This window comes from Podarcis tiliguerta, assembly GCF_965153285.1.
Source record: "Podarcis tiliguerta genome assembly, chromosome: 14".
Taxonomy (NCBI): Eukaryota; Metazoa; Chordata; class Lepidosauria; order Squamata; family Lacertidae; genus Podarcis; species Podarcis tiliguerta.
Window position 1 is genome coordinate 27,022,886 of NC_139547.1, and position 19,376 is coordinate 27,042,261.

At 44.1% G+C, this 19,376-nt stretch overlaps 1 protein-coding gene across 1 annotated transcript in view; it reads right to left on the bottom strand.

Moving 5' to 3' along the window:
* The window catches only part of ITGA11 (integrin subunit alpha 11), an 86,091-nt gene that overhangs the window by 46,621 nt on the left and 20,094 nt on the right, over positions 1–19,376 (bottom strand). The window contains exons 3-5 of the mRNA XM_083411922.1: positions 2,960–3,069; positions 1,534–1,625; positions 8–122 (exon numbers count right to left, since the gene is read on the bottom strand). Of these exons, the coding sequence (XP_083268048.1) occupies positions 8–122; positions 1,534–1,625; positions 2,960–3,069 (317 nt within the window). The remainder of the gene's footprint in view (positions 1–7; positions 123–1,533; positions 1,626–2,959; positions 3,070–19,376) is intronic.

Consider the following 19,376-nt stretch of genomic DNA (forward strand, 5'->3'; position numbering starts at 1 on the left):
CTCATACTCTGGAGCGCTGGAGCCACAGTCTTGGAGAATCTGAAGTTGGAGTTCACCCTGGAGCACATTCCTGTGGTGTAGTAAGAACTTCCGCACTCATGAGACCAGAGAGGGCTGCAAGCCTGTGTGAAGGAGGGAACAAAACAGGGAGGAAGGTTTTAGAACTGCTACTGTCGGTTGTTGCTGGGATAAATTCTTCAGGACACGGGACATGCCAGGAGTCTCTTTTAGATGTTTTAGCCAGGCCCAGAAGGCTAAAAAAGGGAGTCAAAGTGATACAGGCTAGAATTCTTGTGAAGTTTAAACCTCTCCTTCCAGCACAGTGCCTAGAGTGGGATGGTCTTCTCAGTAGAGATGGATGGATCTGCCAATTTCACTTTCTCTAGATGTGCGTGTTGTGTGTTTGTGTGTATGTGTGTGTGTATTCCAATCTACATTCACATCAGTTGGGGGTTTTCTTTTGTTAAAATCCTCCTGAAAAGTCACCTGCATTTTAGTGCGAATTTCTCCTAATATGCACACATTTTGCAAAGTGATTTCCCCTAATATAATACATTTTCTGTACAGTGGTACCTCAGGTTAAGTACTTAATTCGTTCCGGAGGTCCGTTCTTAACCTGAAACTGTTCTTAACCTGAAGCACCACTTTAGCTAATGGGGCCTCCTGCTGCCTCAGCGCTGTCGAAAGACAATTTCTGTTCTCATCCTGAAGCAAAGTTCTTAACCTGAAGCACTATTTCTGGGTTAGCGGAGTCTGTAACCTGAAGCGTATGTAACCTGAGGTACCACTGCATGTCTAACAGATGAGTTGTTATGCAAACAGTACCCTAGGATATGCATTTGGGCACACTTTACTTGGCTGGAGAACTGGATTGCAAAATCCAAAGAAGCATGAATTTTTGAAGGGCTGCTAATGTTTCAGTTTGCATATATTCCAGAAAGTGTAAATTAGGTAAACTTGCCTTTAAATGCAAACTGAATTGGATTTCTTCCTCATACCTATTCCCCCAGTCATTGGACTGATTCTGTGAAGAGTGGAAAGAGGAGGACTGGGGGTGGGTGGGCTCTGTGTGCCTGTACAAGAATCTGTGCTGCCTGAACCCATCGTAGGCAAACAGCCCCCATAAGGTTCCCCAAGACTGAATGCAACCCTCAAACCCAAAATAAAATAAAATAAAGGGACTAGTCACTTCTGCTGTAGATCATTGGCTTGAGCGCAGCACCCCATGGTCGAATTCAACTGGACTTAACCGTCCAGGGGGGAGTCAGGTATCATATAAAGATAGGGCACACACAAATTTAAAGGTGTGTGTGTCATATTGCCATCACCATGCTAACTTCCACTCTAAATGTGTTATTTTAAGAGAAGGTGGAAAGAGGATGAGAAAGATGGAACTATGTAGCTTTTTATTTTTATTTTAAACTTGGTCCTGTGTTGCAGCTTGGGGTTAAAAATGAGTCTTAGGCTTGTCACGACAGAAGACGGCAGCAACTCAGAGAGCATCTGTAAGCCTACATGCAAATCATTCCTTACCAAAAAGCTGTTGTCTTTGGGGTTTGTGGTCAAGCTGAGACCCAGACGCATATTATCCTTGCGCTCCGACACATTGGAAAGAGTTACTCTTCCTTGGGAAAAGAATGCCAGAGTTAGGCATGTAGTGGAAAGGAGGAACAGCTGTAGAACAGGGAGCTTCAGAAAGTGTTTGCGCAAACTCTTTGCATTTCCCTCTACCAGTTTTAATGCTTGTTTTTTTCAGGAAGAGGGGCAGCAATCAGACCACGTATAAAACTGAAAACATTGTGCACTTACAGGAAGAGCCATAGCTCAGTGGCAGAGCATCTACCAGGTTCAAATCCTGACATCTTCAGGTAGGGCTGTGAAAGGTTTCTTGCCTGAAACCTTGGATAATGGCTGCCAGTTAGTGTAAACAATACTGAGCTAGGTTGATCAATAGTCTGACTCGGTCGAAGGCAGCTCCCTTCACTTACTCTCCCCCTTTGAACTTGAGAACTTGGTTAACTGGTAGCATCAGTCTAAAACAGCATCAGTCTGAAACTGAAAAGGAACATTCAGAGCTGGTTTCCACCATGCTCTTAGGTCACCTACATGCTTAACCAGCATGCTTAACTCTAATTAATGCATGAAGGGGTTAAGACAATAGAGTAAGCTGTCCTGCCAGGCTTAGCTAGGTCACTTCCCTCCTCTTAGGAGGAAGGGTTGCCAAGCTCTCTGTTCTCTCATATTCCTCCATGTGAACTCTGTCAGCAAGGAGGTGTAAGCTGGATACTCCAAGCTTAGAGTGTGGGACTACAGCAAGCCATCTTTGTGTTTCTATGCAAATTATTTAGAAACATTTACCATTTTTGGAACCTAAGTTATACTGCCTGTGTTTTGTTGCTGCTGTATGGAAAAACACATGAATCTGACATTTGAAGAGTTTATAAGTAAACAATGTTAAGCTTACCAAACATGTGGTCTCTTTCTATGCTAAAGGAAGTGTGGAATTTTAGGAACAACTTAGAAGGGGGTATTTTAAAGGTCTAACAGCCTATATTTCTATGCTTTGCAGCATCTTTTATTATTTTAATTCTCTCCTAGAGCTCTCTCACCAAACAATACTTGCCCCAAACCTGGGTAGAGGCATCCCGGGAATTAGCCTTTTTATTATTTTACCATATCTATTTTTCATTTTAATCATGTTAACCAACAAGGTTGGCATTTCATGGAGGCCTGCTGGTTTCACTTCCCACTGAAAAATGTTCCAGGGCTATAAGCGTAGAGTTTAAAGACAAAATAGAGATGATCTCGTGGCAATCTTTCTTACCTATGCACAACTCAGAGAAGTCATTGGTAGCTATGGATGTGAAGACACGTGTGCATTTGAGTGACCCTTAGCAATTTCAGTGGAGCACATATAGAAAAGATGCTCAAGGTGGTAGATTTTATCCCATGGGTTTACCTAGATTGAGCTTGGAACAGGTGCTGTTGGTTTCACCATTCACCGAACACTTGTACACATCTCCAGTCTTCTGTTGCCCACTGGTCTCATAAGGGGCTCCGACCACCAGCCTGGAGGGAAACAAAAATTTGAGGGGGGGGGGGTAGGAGGAGGTCTTTTATTGGCCATTTCTGAACATCACACATTTGACCACAAACACTGAAAAGCCTTATCACTGAATGGTCTAACAAAATACAGAATATAGCTACCTTATTGAAATATACAATAATTTATAAAGATCAACTATAAAGAAATGTATAGAACGATGGAGAATTTTTCTGACGTTTTGGAACGTCAAACACCAAGATAATATACAACTATATAATGGTAACCAATAAAAAGAAACAGCACTGCATTATTGTATTGTCTTTGTTGGTCCTTCATGGTCAGTTGTAGCTTACATTATTTAAAAATATGTTATAATAATAATAAAAATCAAACAAGCATAGAAATCCTCCAAATTGAGTGTATGCATAGGAAGTGATTACAAATACACCATTTCCTTGCAGTCTGCCCCAACCCCCAAAACATTATACCATTCATTCATTCAGCCTTCACATTGGCATAATTTAGACAATAAAATCATAAAAGGGAAACCATCCATAAAACATTGGTAATCCAGATACATTAAGCACATGAAAGTATTGCACCAAATAGCAATGCATTGTAGCCAACTCAGGGAAAATCCATTGAAATCAACGGGCCTAATTTAGACAGCTGAGATTCCTGCATTGGAGGGGGTTAGACTAGATAACACTTATCTAGGGTCCCTTCCAACTCTGCAATTCTATAATTGTAGTCGTGTCCATTGAATCCAATGGGTATTCTCTTATTAGAACTAGCATTGGATATAACCAGGGGTGGCTAACTTGCAGGCCACAGGCCACATTAGTCCCCACCCTCAAAAAAAGGTTTAAATTTTAAACCAAGGTGAACTGAAATACGTTGCCGGGGTTTGGTAGAGGACAGATAATAAATATCTCAAGTGTGCTGTGTATGCACCTCTGGATAGGGCCCATGCACTAAGCCAATGCTGGGAACCTGTGGCAATGCAGCTGTTCACGGACTCCAATGCCCATCATCACTATTGGCCATGCTGGCTTGGGTTGATGAGAGTCAAGAGTCCAAGTTCATCTGGTTCCCCATCCTTGCACTGAACCTTCCGTCCAGTTAAGTGTGCAGTTCCCCTTAAGAAACAAACAGCCTCCCCAAACCTTCCAATATTTGGACACTGTCTATTGCCTTGCTAGACCACATCATGCTGTAGTGTAGAGGATGCTTGCAGTCACTTTTGGATGAGAGAAGAGAGGAGATTCATTCCCTGCCCCCAACCACATTTAATATTTAAGGACAGAGTTCATTCAACTCCAGCAGAACCCCACAACAGCCGGGAATCATAAAGAAATCTAAACAATGACTAATTCCTGTTTGGAATGGAGATCTTTTTCAAATCACCCGGATCGAAATCTGGCAGGAGTCGACAGTCTGGGGGCTAAATATATCAGCTGATTAAAAAAGAGTTTCAGTGCAGCGCAGGAAGCAACATCAGTCAGTGTAATTTCTGGGAAACAAGAGTTGGTCTTTATATATTACATGGTGGATTAGATGGAAGGTCCCCCTTATCTTTGATGGGGGATCTGAACCAGGGGTTGGAATCCAGTCAAGTATTTCCTCCCCATCCAGAAGAACATGAGGTACCATCCATTGGTACCCTGTCGGGGTTGGGTAGACTTGTACAAGCTGGGCAGGCCTTGTTTGGCTGAATGCTTCCCATGGAGTGTGCTGCCTTCTGTTGCTCATGACCTGCTTTTGATGCTGCTAGAGCACATCATTGTATGCTACTGGAGAACATTGGCCCAAGGCTGGTCCCCTGGTAGAGACAGGAGAGGAGCAAGCAAGGCTCATTGCTTTTTCTAATATTTTTCTAATATGGGGGGCACACAGCTTTTTCTAATATGCTATATGTTCATATGATTTATTGTCTTTTCTATAATGTATTTATATATATATGTTCTTTAGTGTGAGACCTGTTAGGTGAAAGGTGACTAATAATTTCAATAAATAAATAAGACATTTTGCTGCCTGAGACAAAGCACAAGATATGGAATAAGCTTGTTTCCTGCTGCTCCAGAGGGCAGGACCCAAATCAGTGGATTCAAATGACAGGAAAAGATATTCTGACTTAATAATAATAATAATAATAATAATAATAATAATAATAATAATAATTTATTATTTATACCCCACCCATCTGGTTGGGTTTCCCAGTCCACTCTGGGCGGCTCCCAACAGAATATTTAAAACACAATAAAACATTAAACATTAAAAGTTTCCCTAAACAGGGCGGTCTTCAGATGTCTTCTAAAAGTCAGTTGTTTATTTCCTTGACATCTGATGGGAGGGCGTTCCACAGGGCAGGTGCCACTACCGAGAAGGCCCTCTGCCTGGTTCCCTGTAACCTCACTTCTCGCAGTGAGGGAACCACCAGAAGGCCATCGGAGCTGGACCTCAATGTTTGGGCTGAACGATTGGGGTGGAGACGCTCCTTCAGGGATACTTAACATTAGGAATAACTTTCTAAGGGTAAGAGCTGTTTCGCAGTGGAACAGATGACCTCAGAAGGTGGGCCATTGCAGGTATTTAAGATGAGGTTGCATGGCCATCTGTCAAGGATTCTTTAGCTGTGGTTCCTGCATTGCAGGAGATTGACCATTGGAGCTCCTGGCAGCTCTACAATTGCTGCTGCTGCTGCTGCTGCTGCTGCTGTTATCTACAATCCTATGATTCTATGATATCCTCCACCACACTCAAAGGCAGCAGGCTAGCTTAGGGCAGGGAGGACACACACAGTTTGGCCCTACAACTCTCTTCCCTTCAGTATCTTCTGCCTTAGGCAGCTGCCTCACTTTGTCTAATGGTAGGGCTGGCTCTAATACTGAAATACATCCCTCATTCATGCAAAAGCCCTACCAAGGAATGTTTCTTCTACTTAGTGTTGTTGCAGGGAATCAATCAGGGATGCCAAAGATCCCTCTGTATGGAGTGATGTGCCACATCTGGAATCCATGAGGGGCCACCGCCAGCTGTTCCTCTGGATCTAGCCATGCTCAAGCTAGGCAGCTTTTCTGGAGCTCTTTCCTTTGGAAATGTCCAGGCTCTCTGCTTCCAGAAGAGAGTGGCGGGTAAGAGACTGATAGATAGACTGTTTCTCAGTTTCATCTCTGAGACTGAGCCTGCCCCAATGAATAATAATAATAATAATAATAATAATAATAATAATAATAATGTCATGCAGTCCTGACGTAGGACAAACCTCCGGGAAAGATTCCCCACAGGCCTTCGCATTATGGATTCCTTTTTACTCAGAAGCGAAAATCAAAATGCACTTGCTTTCAACCCAATCCCAACATCACCATCAGGCTACAAAGGTAGCAACTGAAATGAGCATCTTATTTTCGAATTGCAAACAGGACGTCCAGCCAGCTAGTGAAGGAGGAGAGGAGATAAAGTTTTCAACAAACCATGTTGACACACCTCGTGGAGAACTCCTCAAAAGCAGTTGTCGAGGCTCTGACATCTGCAGCAGCTAATCCCCATCTCCACCTTCAAAGTAACTGGGGAAATATTTCCATGGACGCTAAGTTTCCATGAGGCTCAATCACCACCACTCTTTAAAAACTTAAAGTTCAACCCCAATGGAAAGCAATGTGTCATTGTCCAAGAAAGACAAAAAAAAATCATGTGGCTTCCTTTCATTTTAGGACTTTGCCTCCTTCATTGTCATGACTGTTATAGGTTTTGGTTTCCTCCATAGCTCTAAGCTTGAATGACTCACTTTTTAATGCTTTATATAGCTTTGGAATTGCGATGCCTCTGGAATTGGGTGGGAGAAGTTTAGGCTTGCTTAGGCAGCATTATTAAAATTCTAGAGGCAACCACAGAATGTTGTTGGATATCCAATCCATTCCCTCTTGAAATGAAGGGCCCTGCAGGAGAGGAGAAGACTCTGCATAGGTGGCTGTTGGATTATCACTATTTTAAGAGACTTATGCCAAGTTTCCTTTCATTATCATCAGTGGGCCTCTCAATGCAGCTTTCTTCTGGGCCAGAGTTTGTCCCCTGCGGGTGGCGCTGTGGGTTAAACCACAGAGCCTAGAACTTGCCTATCGGAAGGTTGGCGGTTTGAATCCCCGCGACGGGGTGAGCTCCCGTTGCTCGGTCCCTGCTCCTGCCAACCTAGCAGTTCAAAAGCACATCAAAGTACAAGTAGATAAATAGGTACCGCTCCAGCAGGAAGGTAAACGGCGTTTCCGTGCGCTGCTCTGGTTCGCCAGAAGCAGCTTAGTCATGCTGGCCACATGACCCGGAAGCTGTACGCCGGCTCCCTCAACAATAAAGTGAGATGAGCGCCGCAACCCCAGAGTCGGCCATGACTGGACCTAATGGTCAGGGGTCCCTTTACCTTTACCTTTATGGGTTCCCTAATTCATGCTAGGTCAGAGAACATAAATAGAGCCTACTGGATCAGGCCAGTGGCCCATCTAATAGAGCATCCTGTTCTCACAGTGGCCAACTAGATGCCTAAGGGAAACCTGCAAGCAGGATCCAAGCACAAGAGCCCTCTCCTCTCCCGTGGTTTCCAACAACTAGTTACAGAAGCATTATTGCCTCCGACTGTGGAGGAAGAGCACAGCAGTTCCCCACACTTACACAGCAAAGGGAAAAGTAATAATATTTAAACAATCAATGTTTATTTAATTACTTCATTCGTGCAGCGGTTTGACTTCATCCCCAGAGGCGTACTTCATTGTCTCTCGAGACAGGCAGATGCCAACAACAACTTCATTAAATACCATATCTTACTGCTTCTGATACCGCCTAGAAACCATAATCATCAGCACAATATTGATATGCTGCTCTTTTGCCCGCCAGTGGCATATTAAAACCATAAAATGTCCAATAAAATCCATGTAAGGCAGAAAATCACAACACACAAGGGCCAGAAGATACTGTCTCCTGGTCAGAAGTACTCTTGCTAATCCTACTTTCCACACTCTTAGGGTCTAGAAACATGAACTGATGATGAAAAATACTTAAAAACAACAAGCCAACTTACCAAAAGTGGAACAATTAATGATGTTATTAATTGTGAACGTATGCATTATTTAGTATTCACCATGAACAAAAAAAAAATAGTCTATTTAAGATACTTATTTTCAGGCAAACCTTAACAAGTGGTCTTAATACGAAATACAGTGGTGCCCCGCAAGACGAATGCCTCGCAAGACGGAAAACCCGCAAGACGAAAGGGTTTTCTGTTTGCAGAGGCGCTTCGCAGGACGAATTTCCCTATGGGCTTGCTTCGCAAGACGAAAAATGACGAAAAAAAATGATTATTTTTTTTTGCTCCAAAACCCCTTATTTTGAATCGCTAAGCTGCTAAAAGCATTTTAGCAGCAAAACCGCTAATCCCCCACCCCTTAAAAAGCCGTTTTTAGCCCTTAAATTGCCAATAGTGCTAATAGCGCTACTCCGTCAATGGGCTTGCTTCGCAAGACGAAAAAACCGCAAGACGAAAAGACCTGCGGAACGGATTCTTTTCGTCTTGCGAGGCACCACTGTATTAAAAAGCATCAATTAAAACTGTAGAAAGAAATGACAAGTTACAGGGGGAAAACATTCTGGATCAACTGCAGGACCTAGGTCAGGGTGGTCCAGTGCGTGGCCTGAGGGCTAAGACCTCTTTTGGTGGCCTTTGGCAACATTCAGTGCCCGCCCCACTGCGCTCTCACTGCCTTCCCAGAGCCAGATAAGAGAGGTGTTGGGCTTTGGGAAGGAGGCATGAAGGCTCTGGCAGGGTCCCCCTTCCTCCTTCCCAAAGCCTGGTTAGCAGTTTGCCAGCTTTGGGAAAGAGGTGGGTGGGGCACCAAATTGTGGGCTCATTCCCCCACCCCATGTGACAAGGCAGCGTGCGGCCTGTAGGTTCTGTGCTGAAGTACTTTTGCGGCCCACTTGGTATGAAAAGTTGGATTGCCCTGACCTAGATAGTCATCAACTCACCTGGCTGATGCAGTTGGCTACTTAGGAGCATCTGAGTGCCAGAGAATAGGCTGAATTCCTTAAAGGAAACCTGTGCTGTGCTTGAGGTGTGAATTACTAGCTGGTTGCTGGACCCGCCAAGCAAATCTTGCTTGCAGCAAAGCTCTTCATTTGCAAAACCCCACTTGCTAATTAAACACCTCAGAGTGATGATATACAAAACCAGATTTAAAGGCTGTTTTAAAGCCTTTTTTTCCCCTTGCAGAATTAATGTAGTTTCCCCCCTGTTTTGTCTTAAATATCTAGCGTAAAACCAAACCAGCTGTGATGGGTCTGGTTATTTTTTCCAGTCGCTGTGTAGCATGCAATGAATGGACAGAGAATGAAAACCACTTTTCTTATTTTGGCTGTTTGGACTTTGAAGCCAGAGGGACCCATTTTCAGCATCTATGCTCAGGGAAGGCCTGTAGGGAACTCCAGGAAATGTAACTCTGCGAGGCAAATAAGGACCACAGAGCCTAGGACTTGCCGATCAGAAGGTCGGTGGTTCGAATCTCCGGGATGGGGTGAGCTCCCGTTGCTCGGTCCCTGCTCCTGCCAACCTAGCAGTTCAAAAGCACGTCAGAGTGCTTCCAGTGGGAAGGTAAATGGCGTTCCGTGCGCTGCTCTGGTCTGCCAGAAGCAGCTTAGTCATGCTGGCCACATGACCCGGAAGCTGTACGCCGGCTCCCTCGGCCAATAAAGCAAGATGAGTGCTGCAACCACAGAGTCGGCCACAACTGGACCTAATGGTCAGGGGTCCCTTTACCTTTTTAACAACTATTAGCACGCTTAACAAACTGCATATCCCTGGTGTTTAAAGTGATAGCAAAGCACTTTAAATGCATGGTGTCAATGTGTCAAAGGCTGAAGAACTGTGTCTGGCTGAGAACAAGGTCTCTATGCCCTCCAGGGCAAATTTCACTGATGTCTGCTCCGTCTTGCAACTGCCACTTATTCCTAAATATTCCTTTGTCTACAAAAGAAGACAGGCCTGGTTCCTGGAGCCACGGGCAGAAGTGAACAATAACAGCAGCCAAAATGCAAAGAGCTCCTGAATTTCATTGGCATTTCAATTCTACATCTAATCAGCTGCTCACTGAAATAATAAACCAATGGGGGAAAGAGCTATACAGTTACATATGTTTAAAATACACACGTATATTGCATTTCCCAAAAAATATGTATGATTAATGTGAAAGACACCAGGGAGAGAAAAAAGAAACGGGTATTTTTGGAAAAGCAGACATGAAACAACAGAAGATCAGCTCGTTCTTTGCAATCAATGGAACAGTTAATCTCCGGCAGCAGCTCTGGAGCCACTAATTTATTCAAGATGGGGCTGGGCGGCAAATGAGAGCTGAGAAAGGGAGTGGGTCGCAAGGAGGGTTTCAATGGGTTTGGTTGGAAAGGAGGGGGTTGCCAGCACCCACCCAGCCCTGGATTCAATTGAGTTTCCATTTAAAGGTGAACTTACTCAATTCACACTATCTGAAGCAATATGTTATCTTCACTCTGCAATTGATTTCACACGGTTCTTGGAAATTTGCAGCTTCTCTGAATTTTGCAATGCAGTTCTCCAGCCAAGCAATGTGTACAAAATTGCATATATTGGGGGTATCATGTGCTTAACTGATGTATTTTAACTATTTTTAAAATTAGTTTGATTTTTTTAAATCTGTGTTTTGTAATGTAAGTGTTGGAAGCTGCAACTGAATCCGAGCTTGGGAAAAAGGTGGGAGATAGATAGATAGATAGATAGATAGATAGATAGACAGACAGACAGACAGACAGACACACACACACACACACACACACATTAAATAATATTGTAAGTATTAAGTGCACTGGTGTGTGGGTGTGGGATTCACTCCCCAGCCTTTCTGGTACAATACCTCTTTCTTCAGTGATATGGAACAACATGGTTGCTCTCTTGGAATGGGCCTCTAAAAATCCACAAGACTTGAGCAAAAATTGGAATTCTTCCAATGGGCATTGCAAAGAGAATTCCAGGGCAGGGTGTTATATTCTGTTGCGTTTATAGGCTGGATTTGAAAAAGGACATTAGGGGCTTATCACTTTCAGTCAGTTCCACCCCCTGCTCCAACCACCCTGGCTCAGCCATCTTTCCCCAAAAATAAAATAGACAGCATTGTGATTTGGGGTCTTGAACCTGCATTTCCACAAGTGCCTGCTGTGTTCAGATCAGTACAGGGGTGCAGGTGCTGCTGTAAGACATTCTTATGCAAAGGTTTCCTTGCAGGATAATATACCAAATGAAACTGTTTCTTAAACGTATGATGAATTTTAGAAATAGCCCTTACAGCTGTCTCTCCCGCAATTGCAGTGGAGCATGTAGTCATCCTATTGCCTGTCTCAGGTGATTCTTTTTTTTTTAGTGTACAGAAAATGAATTACAGAATTCAAGAGTTGGAAGGAACCCAAAGAGTCATCTAGTCCACTCTCTGCAATGCAGGAATCGCAACTAAAGATGCAGAATGTGACCCTCGAGTCCCTTCCAACTCTACAGTTCTATGATTCTATGTACCATACAGGTCATAATTGTGGCTCTCCTTTGTAACCATCTTTCGTTTTTAATTCCCACTTTCCCTTCCCTTACAAGCTCAAAGTAGTTTGCTTTTCCATTGTTTAGGGTTTTTCCACTCCAGTTCCAAGCTCAGGCCCTCTAAGAGCATTGAGCCCTAGTTTATGCCTGTTTACTTGGAATCGAGCCCTACTGATTTCAATTGCTCCCAAGTCGGTGGGCGCAGAAACATGGTCCTCCCTGCCACTTTTTACAGCCTTATTAGTGAAGGAACTGTTTGTGGTTTGGGAAAGAGGTTTTGGGGGTTTGCAAGATGAAAAGAGCCACAGGCCTTGTGAGAAAACAAGCTTGGAAGAGTTGCTATGCAGGCCGCCCCATGACCACAAAGTCAGCAAACAACGTCTGAGCTGTGCTAACTAACACCTGTGAAACCAGACCGATGCCATATGGAAAACAAATTAGCCTTTCCTTGTTCAGGCCTGGCAATGTCTAGGCTCATATCAATAGGGAAAAGAAGCCAGGGTTGATGGATGAGGACCCAGTTATTTCCATTCCAGAATGGGGGAAACCAGCATTTTGTTTCTAAGAAAGAATGAGCAGGTGCAGGCAAGCATTTTAGGGATGGGGAAGAAATCTGATTCAGCTCACATGTAAATGCAAATCAACCTAATCCACACTTTCTGATACAGGACGCAAACTGAAACACAGCCGTCCGTGGAAATTTGTGCTTCTCTGCATTTTGCAATATAGTTCTCCAGGCAATTAATGTGTGCCAAAATACATACAGAATGGTAAAATGTGCACAAAAGTGCATATATTGGTGAAAATGCCATACAAAAAAGCCTATTTTAGAGAGAATTGCATATATATTTGGAGAATTTTGCAGTACAGTGCTGATGAATTTTCAAGAGGGTTTTTTTAAAAAGAGTAATTTGCAATTGTTTAGTCGTTTAGTCATGTCCGACTCTTCGTGACCCCATGGACCAGAGCACGCCAGGCACTCCTGTCTTCCACTGCCTCCCGCAGTTTGGTCAGACTCATGTTGGTAGCTTCGAGAACACTGTCTAACCATCTTGTCCTCTGTCGTCCCCTTCTCCTTGTGCCCTCAATCTTTCCCAACATCAGGGTCTTTTCCAGGGAGTCTTCTCTTCTTATGAGGTGGCCAAAGTATTGGAGCCTCAGCTTGAGGATCTGTCCTTCCAGTGAGCACTCAGGGCTGATTTCCTTAAGAATGGATAGGTTTGATCTTCTTGCAGTCCATGGGACTCTCAAGAGTCTCCTCCAGCACCACTCCTTCATGGATCACTGCCTTGTCATGGTGAAGGGGCTTGAATAACTCAGAGAAACTATGAGATATGCCGTGCAGGGCCACCCAAGACGGAGAGACCATAATGGAGAGTTTTGACCAAACGTGATCCATTTGGAGTAGGAACCTGCAAGCCACTCCAGTATCCCTGCCAAGAAAACTCCCTGGACAAAGACAACAGTAATTTGCAAACTGATGTGGAAATGTGAAAAACTGGACTTAAGACTGGAAAACAGAGAAACCAAGAGAAACCAAATTGGCGGATTTGTCCACCCCATCTCTGGCATGAAGACTGCAATTTGGCTCCACCTTCCACCCCATCCACAGCAAAAAGGGCTGATATCACCTGGTTACTACAACTCCCTGCTCTAAGAATCTGTGGCCCTCCAGCTGGTAGACTGCAGCAGGGTTTGCTAACTTGTGGGTCTCCGTATGTTGCAGGCTCCAACTCCCATCAGCCCCAGCAGGCAGCACGGGCAGGGATGATGGGAGTTGTAGTCTAGCAACATCTGAAGGGTCAAAGGTCTCCTCACCCCTGCTTAAGCATCTCTTTTTTTAACTGAATTGTTTACATCGAGAATGAAACAGGTATTTCCGCAGAGGATGTGCAAAATACAATGCCATTTCCTGGAAGACCTTTCTTCTCATTTATACCGAATCAGACTGTTGGGTCCATCTAGTTCAGTATTGTCTACACTGACTGGCAGCAGCTGTTTGGGGTTTCTGATAGGGGACATTTCTGGCCCCTACTTGGTGAAATCATGCATTGAACCTGGGACTGTCTGATTGCAAAGCAGATGCTCTACCAAGTGGCTCCATCTGGTTGCATTCTTGCAGCTCATACCTTTCCTTAGGTTAAAAAAAAATATGTTTCCCCAACGGGATAACCCCCACAAAAATATTCTCTTTAATCTTTAACAAGCAATGAGGTGACTTTGCTTTATTTCCCCAAGTCATAATGAGTGTTTTCTTCCTGTTTTAAATCAAGCCCTCTCATCCAAATCTGACACAACTGTAATCTAAACAGATGTTCTCAGTGACTGTGGCTTTGGGCTTGGAAGGGATAATTCTAATTACATAGCATCTTCTGAGGAGTGCATCTCTTAATTCACTGCTTGGCATATGGAAGCTTCTTTGAATCATCTCTCTATACTGCTTTGAGAGGGTGGGAGCTGATCTATAAAATGGGTTCTTCAAGACAGGCTGGCAGGGGTTGATGGGAGTTGTAGTCCAAAACGTCTGGAGAACAGAGAGTTGGGGGAATGCTGCTACAGTTACACAGCCCCACATGCCAGCTACATTGGGGTTATGGTACATTGATAAGGGCTGCTTTGCTAAACCCATCAAAAAACACCCATTGGAGGCAATCGTGAGTTGCATTATGATATCAGTGTTTCAGAACGAAAAATACTGCGTAGAATGGTTGATGAATCAACAGCGTGATGCAGCAGCAAAAAAAGCTAATGCATCCCTATGCTGCATCAACAGAAATACAGCGTCCAGATCAAGAAAAGTCATATTACCACTCTATTCCACCGTGGTCAGATTGAATCCCGATTTTGTCTTCTGTGGTATTAGTTACCACTCTCAATTTTCCAGAGGTCCTTTCTTAACCTGAAACTGTTCTTAACCTGAAGCACCACTTTAGCTAATGGGGCCTCCTGCTGCTGCTGTGCCGCCGCCATGCAATTTCTGTTCTCATCCTGAAGCAAAGTTCTTAACCCGAGGTACTATTTCTGGGCTAGCGGAGTCTGTTACCTGAAGCGTATGTAACCTGAAGCGTACGTAACCCGAGGTACCACATCCTCTTTTTCTAAGTGCTCATAGACCAGCAGTTTAATTATCTGTTCTAGGACTTTTCCAGGTATCAATGTCAAGCTGACTGTTTAGTAGTGGAGTTAACGACAGTGGAATGGACTACTTCAGAAAGTGGTGGACTCTCCTTCATTGGAGGTTTTTAAACAGAGGCCTCCATTTTTTGAATATATAAAGAGGGAGAGTCATATAAGTACTCCTCCCATCATTCACTCCTCATTGTGGCTGGGCTATAGAGACTCATCTTAAAAACTTAACTATGTGTAACTACATCTCTGTAATTTTTTTCCCCTATACTGAATATGCTCCATGTATAGTTGTTATTGTTTGTATGGTTATGTCTTAGTGCAGGGGTCATCAACCTGTGGCCCACGGGCCACAAACGACCCATGGGGGCAATTTAACCGGCCCCCGAGCCGCCCCCGAACTGAGCTACCTGCTTGGCGAGTCCCCGTGTGCTGTGCTAAACTGGCACGGCACGTAGACTCCCTTCCGCAGCGCCGGAAATGGCACCTGTGCATTCCCAGAGGCCGGAAATTGCATCTGCGCATGCCCAGACACTGGAAATCACGCACGCGATCTGGCCCATGGAGAGATCTCCATGGGACTTTACCAGCCCAGGCAGGTAAAACCTTGCCGAGCCCTGTCTTAGTGTGTCCATATGTTTTTGATAAAATCCATATATTTATGATAAAATCAATTTTTTAAAAAATAAAATAGCAGAGATCTGTCATGTGTGATCTAGCCGATATTCCTGCTTTGCAGGGGTTGGACTAGATGACCCTTGGGGTACCTCCCAATGCTACAATTCTATAATTCTATGATTAAGGCCGTATGTGAAATATCAGTTGTGTTTACTACAGAAGGAAGGCCTATGGAAGCCAATGAATCCTCCTTTGCTTTCATGAGAGAATACAATGGGACTTGTAGTTTGCAGTGAGCACTGAAATGACAATAAACCACAATCCAAGCAGGAGACAAAACCAATTTCTTTGCCGATCCAGAATTTCCAGAGTGGGGAAAAATATGTGCGAGAGCATTCTGTAGAAAATCTCCTTGGCTCCCGCAATTTGAAACAAATTCAGGAACAACAGTTCAGTTCTGGCAATGCTTTGTTATTTCTAGAGTTCCTTCCTATGTAGAATACTAAGTCCTGAGCTGACCTGGGCTGGGAGGGCAGCAGGGTGATTCACAAAGATTTTAATATCCTTTTGAAAAGCAGGACACTATTCTGTCCCTTTCATAGCCTTGGGAATGGCTGCTGTTAAAGTATGGAAACATCACTCTCTGAACTTTTTCATTTTTCTCTTACCTCCTTTTTTTTTTTTTACAACTCCCCCTCCCATCCATGTGGGACCCTGCAAATCTGGGTTATGCTGAATGCATGATGAAGTGGCCGGTGTTTCATGAAAGCTAATGCTGCAATTCATTCATTCATTCTTCATTAATTAAATAATTGTTATAAATTATTATTATTATCAGCCTTCCACCCTAAGGTCTGGGTGGGTTACAGCATTAAAATCATTTTTTAAAAAATAAAATAAAAGGAATTTACAACCATCATTATTATGAATTTACTAGTTGTTAAGGTGTCATAAGACTCTTTGCTCCTTTTGATGCAAAAGGCTAATACAGCCTGCTCCCCCTCTGTAAACCGTCTCTGATGTGCAACACAGATTCTTCCACATGGAGGCATAAATATATATTAAAGCCCACATAGCCCCTTTCCCCATCTGTAGTTCAAGAAGCCCTTGACCATGCGATTCTGTGTTGAACAAGTAATGAGGCTAAAATCGCCACTCGTTTTTGCACTCCTGAACATCTACCAAGACTGGAGGGTGGGGGTGGGCGGCGGTGCAATTCTTATAGCTAACCCTATCTTGTTTATTTGGTTTATAGGTTCATTTTCTCATTCTCTTTGCACAGATAGGTTTTTTCTGTGTGTAAAAGTTGCAACAACAAAAATTAAATAACAACAACATTAAGATAATAAAGGGCTGTATCCAATTGAGTCCTATGTAGAGACCCACCAAAATTAGTTGTGTCCATTAACTTCAATGGGTCTACTCTGAGTAGCCCTAACATTGGATGCAACCCCATAAGAATAAGAATAGTCTATCCTACCTACCCTCCTTCTCCTTCTCCCGCTCCCCCTCTCAAACCCCAAACTGGTGCATCCAGTCGCAAGCCAGACCACCACAGACTGACAGCCAAGAAAGCTGGGGAAATGACTAACTCCTTTTCCAGATCAGCACAATTATTGCTGTAAATCTTCAGAGCAGATTTGATGCGGCTTCCCTAGAGTCCCTTTCCCTTTTTTTCACATTACAGTAAGACAGAGGACGTCATGTCTGCTCCTGTGATTACCCAAAGTATAGGAGGGTTTGCCACCAGCTCCTCCGAGCTCGTGAGGTAACCAACAACACAGGCCTGGGAGCCCTGCGGCTCTCGGGCTGGATTGGGCCTCTTTGAGATTCCTGCTCAGCCATGAAGCCTCTCTGTGCCATTTTAAGGATTAGAGAGACAAGAGACTGAGCGATGTAATGCACACACTGAAGAGTGCTAGGCAGCGAAGCCTGGTATTTTCAGGAGAGTGGGGCACAGCCCCACCAGCCTCCCTCTGTTCTCAACCAGCCCCCACCTGCCTGCCTCCTTACTTACAACCAGTCCAAGGTGGGGGTACCTATTCCTGTCAGCTTCCTGCTCCCTCAGTCTCTATGTTGCCTTTGTAGAACATAAGAAGAGCCTGTTGGATCAGCTCAGTGGTCCATCTAATCATCCATCCTGTTATCACAGGGGCCAACTAAATGCCTGTGGGAAACCAGCAAGCATGAACACAAGACTCAGAGCCCTCTTCCCTCCTGTAGTTTCCAGCAACTACTGAGACATTACTGCCTCAAACTGTGGGGGAACGGCACAGCCATCCTGGCTAGCTACCATTGATAGCCTTCTCCTCCAGGAACTTGTCTCATCATCTTTTAAAGCCATCCAAGTTGGTGGCCATTACTGCAGACCCTCCAATTTTCCAGGGACAGTCCCGGATTTACAGAAGCTGTTGTGGTTTCTGATTTGATCCCAGAATGTCCTGCCTTTCCTTAGGACTTCCCTGTTTTCACTGGCAAAATGTTGGAGGGTATGAAGTTGTGTGACCCTCAAGCCAAGGAGATAAGTAACTATACAGTAATACCTCCGCGAACGTCCGCCCCATTGAGCGTCCATTTCAGCGAACCTCTGCGGCAAACCTGGAAGTACCAGAACAGGTTACTTCTGGGTTTGCCGCTCATGCATGTGCAGAAGTGCAAACCTCTCTGTGCACATGCTCAGAGCAGCAGTCCCTTTCGTCGAGTGTCCGGGGCTCCAGAACGGATCCTGGACTCAAAACAACGTACCACTGTATACTTATCTGAAGGCAGTCCTGTATAGGAAAGGTTTTCTTTTAAAAAAATATATGTGTTTAGATCTATTGGAAGCCACCCACAGTGACCGGGGCAAACAAGTCAGATGGGCAGGATATAAATAATAAAATTGTTGTTGTTGTTGTTGTTGTGGAATAGGGCATTCCTATTTTCATCTGAGAAATGTTGGAGGGTACTGTGTCCTGTGGGAACAAGTTCCACAATTCATCTGTGTGCTGTACAGTGGTACCTCAGGTTACAGACGCTTCAGGTTACAGACTCTGCTAACCCAGAAATAATACCTCGGGTTAAGAACTTTGCTTCAGGATGAGAACAGAAATTGTGCGGCGGCAGCGGGAGGCCCCATTAGCTAAAGTGTACCTCAGGTTAAGAACAGTTTCAGGTTAAGAAAAGACCTCCAGAAGAAAGTAAGTTCTTAACCTGAGGTACCACTGTATAAAGATACATAAATGTTTCCTCTTATTCACCTTTTCTCTTAAAAACAACAACAACAAAAAACTTCACATTTGGGGAAGGGGACAGGCCTCTCATGACTTGGACAGCTGTCACATACTTCAGCAACAGTAATCAAATCAGGGAACATAAAAACTCATTTCACCCTCTAGGGTTCAGGGTGAGTTTCATATTCACCGCCCGCTTTGGTCTCATGAGGAGATGCCATTTCTTTTCAGGATGAAAAATGGGCTGTTGCAAAATATCCGAGGCTAAAGTATGCAATTAGGTTGGACTTTTTTATTTTTAAAAGATGATCTTTCAGAATTAGAAAATGGTCACGTCAGCATTTGGAAACACACATGTGCAGCAGAGGCTCAAGGAGAGGAGAGGAAGCCAGGCAGACTCTTCCTTTTCCTGGAGCTGCAGGCGAGCAAGATCACCGGGGGAAGAGGAAATCCAAGTTTAATGGAACTGTCAGAGAAAAGAAAGGTTGGGGTTGGGGAAAGGAAATGAGACGAGCCCTATGAGAGCTGAAGGCCTGATCTTTAGAACTCAGTCCAATGGTTTGGGGCCAGTGATCCACCAAGAGCCACCCTCGTAACCCAGATGGATGCTTGGGTAGGTAGGAGACCTGCTTCCATCGTAGGCTGAGTGAGTTTCAACTTCTCAGCCCCACTCCTTCCCCCAAAAGATCTTCAGTAGGTCTTCCGCCTTGCAACACTAGGAAACCCCAAGAATAAGGACAAAAAAGCTGTCTGAATAAATCTGCCATCTTATTTCTGA